The following is a 5000-nucleotide window of genomic DNA, read 5'->3' as shown; positions in this document are numbered from 1 at the left end:
TGATTGAAAATGAGCAGTGTATTGTGTTCGATGTATGATCGATGGTCGACGATTGGGAATCGGCCCTCTCCGGATATTTCAAACATTGGAAACACGAGCGTAATGTATCAGTTTAATGGCTTGATTTCACATTGTCACGAATTGAGAGAAAAAGGGAAAAAAAAAAGAAAAAATTGGACAGATTAGGATTTTAAAAAAGCTAAATTGTCAAATTAATATTTTAATGCAGAATGACTTTTTAAAATATTGGGAAGTAGGCATCAAAATTCCAAACTGGCAGCCTTTATAGATGTGCTTGGGATCCTTTGTGATATTATGTAAAAGCTCACGTTATATAAACACAACTGATTTTTTTTTTTTTTTTTTTTTTTTTTTTTTTTTGTTTTTTTGTCTCCACAGTGACTTCCTACATCAACTCTAATCCCGAGCTACGCCAATTCGTTGCAAACCAATTGTCTGACTCTTCCTTGGCATTACTAGAATCAGCTAGTATAGATTACTTAACATTGGTATTCGGAGTCAACTGTGCATTGTTCCTGCATAGCTGAACAATGGGATCCAGACTGTCCACAAACAGACCTTCATGAACAAAGGGAAAAGTGCATAGCAAAAAAAATTTAACGAAAAAGTAAAATTCTTCAGCAATATTTCCTCTGCAAAACTTGCATCGGTCATTGTCAATGCTCGTATAAACCGTCTATCCAGCATTTTATCGCTTCATGTATCCAGATTTTTAATCGAATACCATATGAATCTGTGGTTAAGCTTTTCTATTTTGTAAAGGTTTTTATTCTCCTCTACTAGTTGTCGAATGCCACATGCTAAAGACTGGAGTATTTCCTCTTCTTCTGTTGCAAATTCTTCCTCGAGATGGTTGCATGAATATGATAAACAATTGTTCCTCATATAACCAGTGATATGTGATGATATGACCTACAGAAAAAAAGAAGAAAGAAAAGGAAAAGTTGGAAGCGCATATTAACCCTTAAACTACGAACAAACCAAATTATAACTGGAAATCGAAAGCAGATATTACCAGTTGATTCCTTGTCCGTGCCACGTCCTCAAATGAGTCGTAGTGAACGCCGGACCAGTTGACCATGCCAGCAGCAGGGACATCATGACGAGTTCAGCCGATGACGTTTACTCTATTCCTGACGGGGAGGACGGCGAGGAGGAAGACGAGGAAGAAGATGACGAGAACAGGGAGATGTTCGTTGGATCCCTAGCGAAGAAGGAGCCTCTGATTGGGTTCGACGACTGCGAGGCTATTTTGGGTGATGATGTCGACATCTTGCGGGTCAAGTAAGTGTGTTATTCTCTCATAATTGAAACATTGGTATACACTCACATTTTCGATTTGGCGAGATAGGGGAACTTAATGTATAATTTCAAATGATATCGCTTGCTAAAAACTATGAAATCTGACACATGTATCTATTCAATTTATCAAAATTATTAGTGGCCACAGCACGTGTTATTATTATTATTATTATTATTATTATTATTATTATTATTATTGTATTATTATTATTATTATTTTATATTTATTTTTATTTTTGTTGTTGTTGTTGTTGTTGTTGTTGTTGTTGTTGGTGTTGGTGTGGGTGGTGGTGTTGTTGTTGGTGTTGTTGTTGTTGTTGTTTCTCTAGCAATAATGTTGATGCGTCAGTTGCCCCCATAATAGACAGAAGGGCCTTAATCAACGACAATGACTTTTCCCAAGTATCTGTCCACTGAACCAACCCCTGCCTTTTTCATTTCAGGAAGGAAGCGTCAACCCCGCCAGCTAGTGGGACGTTCAGTAACGTGTCCTCCCCGGACACGGTTCTAGACGAGGACATCGCCTTTATGGCAGCATCTGTTCCATGTTCCTCCAACCTCGACATCCAAACCCGTAGCTGCAGCATCAGCAACACCAACAGCACCGTTGTCAGTCCACCAAACAATAAGAATATCCTCATCAGCAAACCCACTGGCAACAACAGCAACAGTAACAACAACAACAGTAACATCACCAGCAACAAAAACAACGGCAGTAGTAGTAGTAGTTACGGTAATAGTCATAATAATAATAATGGCAATTACCCACAAGGCAACAACGCGAGCTATTCCGATGGTGGCAACGAGGACCGAAAGGATTATAATACGATTGCGAGGACTCTCTTGGACCACTCACCCAGAAGTGGTGGGAATAGCAGCTCGTCGGATTTGGACCGTTCAAGCGTGCTGAAATTGGCCCAGGCTTACATAGCCTTACAGCAAGGTATGTGTTCACTCCCCATATATATAATATATATATATATATATATATATATATATATATATATATATATATATATATATATATATATACATCTTTCTCTCTCTCACACACACACTCTCTCTCTATCTCTTCCTTGCCCCCATCTATTTATCTATCTCTCCATCCATCCATCCATCTCTTTATCCTATCTGTCTATCATGTATCTTAAACAAGAGAATATGGTGTCATAAATCACACACACACACACACACACACACACAGAGAGTTTTTAGCGATTTTCTATGTGTGTGTGTATACAACCTTTTTAAACGCGAGTCGGTTTTCCTATCTGTTTAAGATTTCATAAAGCAAACATATATTTTTTTAAACTTGAATTTATTTTTTTAGATTTAACAATGCTGTTATGACGCGTCGTTTCCAAACTATGTTTTGTAATTCTACAAAACGAATGCGGCAATTCTGTAAGTCTGGGATTTCAGCCCTGTGTCTGGATGGATGACGTCACACAACCAGGATCTCTGGATTGGCACTCCGTTGAGAATCTTGCCGCTGCTCTTTGTACTGTTTCAATCTTGTCTGTGTCATTTTTTTGTGTAGGGGTCCCACACGGCGCTGGCATATTCTAATATTGGCCTGATAAGCGTGTACGCCTGGGCTTTAATTATTCATGGGCATTGACTTATGTTCCTTTTGAGAAACCCCAACATCCTACTTGCCTTTGCTGTGATATATTCTATATGGATTTGCCACTTGAGTTTCTTATTGAGATGGACTTCCTGGTACAATTTCCACTTTGTCTATTAGACCAGGAGATGTAGTTAATATGATGTCAAGTGTGTTCTTTCCTCTTGTTGCTTCTACGATTTGACTTAAGTTGAACTCTTGGACAAGTTCAGTCATTTTCTAGTTGACGTCTCTGACGTATTGGGGATTTTGTTAAAGATGTACCAGGTCCTCTAGTATGTATTTTTGTTAAGATGTACCGGTCCTTTACTATGTATTTTTGTTAAAGATGTACCCGGTCCTTTACTATGTATTTTTGTTAAAGATGTACCCGGTCCTCTAGTATGTATTTTTGTTAAAGATGTACCAGGTCCTCTAGTATGTATTTTTGTTAAAGATGTACCAGGTCCTCTAGTATGTATTTTTGTTAAAGATGTACCAGGTCCTCTAGTATGTATTTTTGTTAAAGATGTACCAGGTCCTTTACTATGTATTTTTGTTAAAGATGTACCCGGTCCTTTACTATGTATTTTTGTTAAAGATGTACCCGGTCTTTACTATGTATTTTTGTTAAAGATGTACCGGTCCTTTACTATGTATTTTTGTTAAAGATGTACCCGGTCCTTTACTATGTATTTTTGTTAAAGATGTACCAGGTCCTTTACTATGTATTTTTGTTAAAGATGTACCAGGTCCCCTAGTATGTATTTTTGTTAAAGATGTACCCGGTCCTTTACTATGTATTTTTGTTAAAGATGTACCAGGTCCTCTAGTATGTATTTTTGTTAAAGATGTACCCGGTCCTTTACTATGTATTTTTGTTAAAGATGTACCAGGTCCTTTACTATGTATTTTTGTTAAAGATGTACCAGGTCCTTTACTATGTATTTTTGTTAAAGATGTACCAGGTCCTTTACTATGTATTTTTGTTAAAGATGTACCAGGTCCTTACTATGTATTTTTGTTAAGATGTACCTGGTCCTTTACTATGTACTTTTGTTAAGATGTACAGGTCCTTTACTATGTATTTTGTTAAAGATGTACCAGGTCCTTTACTATGTACTTTTGTTAAAGATGTACCGGTCTTTACTATGTATTTTTGTTAAAGATGTACCAGGTCCTTTACTATGTATTTTTGTTAAAGATGTACCCGGTCCTTTACTATGTATTTTTGTTAAAGATGTACCCGTCCTTTACTATGTATTTTTGTTAAAGATGTACCGGTCCTTTACTATGTATTTTTGTTAAAGATGTACCAGGTCCTTTACTATGTATTTTTGTTAAAGATGTACCGGTCCTTTACTATGTATTTTTGTTAAAGATGTACCGGTCCTTTACTATGTATTTTTGTTAAAGATGTACCCGGTCCTTTACTATGTATTTTTGTTAAAGATGTACATGGCCTCTTAGTATTTTTGTAAAGATGTACCGTCCTTTACTATGTATTTTGTTAAGATTCCCGTCCTATTACTATGTATTTTGTTAAGATTACGTTTTATATGTATTTTGTTATAGATGTACCGTCTTTACTATGTATTTCTTTTAAAATTACAGTCCTTTACTATTTCTTTTTTTTTAAGATGTACCAGTCCATTTACTATGTATTTTGTTAACGATGTACAGTCCTTTAACTATGGTATTTTTGTTAAAATTACCCGCAACTACTATGTATTTTGTTTTTTTAGATTTTAAACCATCCTTTACGATGTTTTTTGTTAAGATGTCCAGGTCAACTTACTATGTATTTTGTTAAAGATGACCGTCCATTTATATGTTTTTTGTTAAAGATGTATCCGGTCCTTTAACTATGTATTTTGTTAACGATGTACCGGTCCTTTACTATGTATTTTGTTAAGATTACCCGGTCCTTTACATGTATTTTGTAGATGTACCAGGCTTTACTATGTATTTTGTTATGATGTCACCGGCCTTTATATTTTTGTTAAGATGTACCAGGTCCTTTACTATGTACTTTTGTTAAAGATGTACCAGTCCTTTACTATGTATTTTG

General features: G+C 35.9%; 1 protein-coding gene across 4 annotated transcripts in view; it reads left to right on the top strand.

Moving 5' to 3' along the window:
- The window catches only part of LOC144971412 (uncharacterized), a 113078-nt gene that overhangs the window by 49519 nt on the left and 58559 nt on the right, over nt 1–5000 (top strand). For all 4 annotated transcript variants that reach the window (XM_078912275.1, XM_078912276.1, XM_078912278.1 and 1 more), the window contains 2 exons: nt 400–1305; nt 1767–2266. In XM_078912275.1, coding sequence (XP_078768401.1) covers nt 1121–1305; nt 1767–2266 — 685 coding nt within the window. In that variant the 5' untranslated portion in view covers nt 400–1120. The remainder of the gene's footprint in view (nt 1–399; nt 1306–1766; nt 2267–5000) is intronic.

Source organism: Berghia stephanieae, chromosome 4 (genome assembly GCF_034508935.2).
Source record: "Berghia stephanieae isolate SIO BIC M18660-M18661 chromosome 4, UCSD_Bste_1.3, whole genome shotgun sequence".
Lineage (NCBI taxonomy): Eukaryota > Metazoa > Mollusca > Gastropoda > Nudibranchia > Aeolidiidae > Berghia > Berghia stephanieae.
The sequence above is the reverse complement of the archived record's forward strand: the minus strand, read 5'-3'. Positions and strand labels throughout refer to the sequence as shown.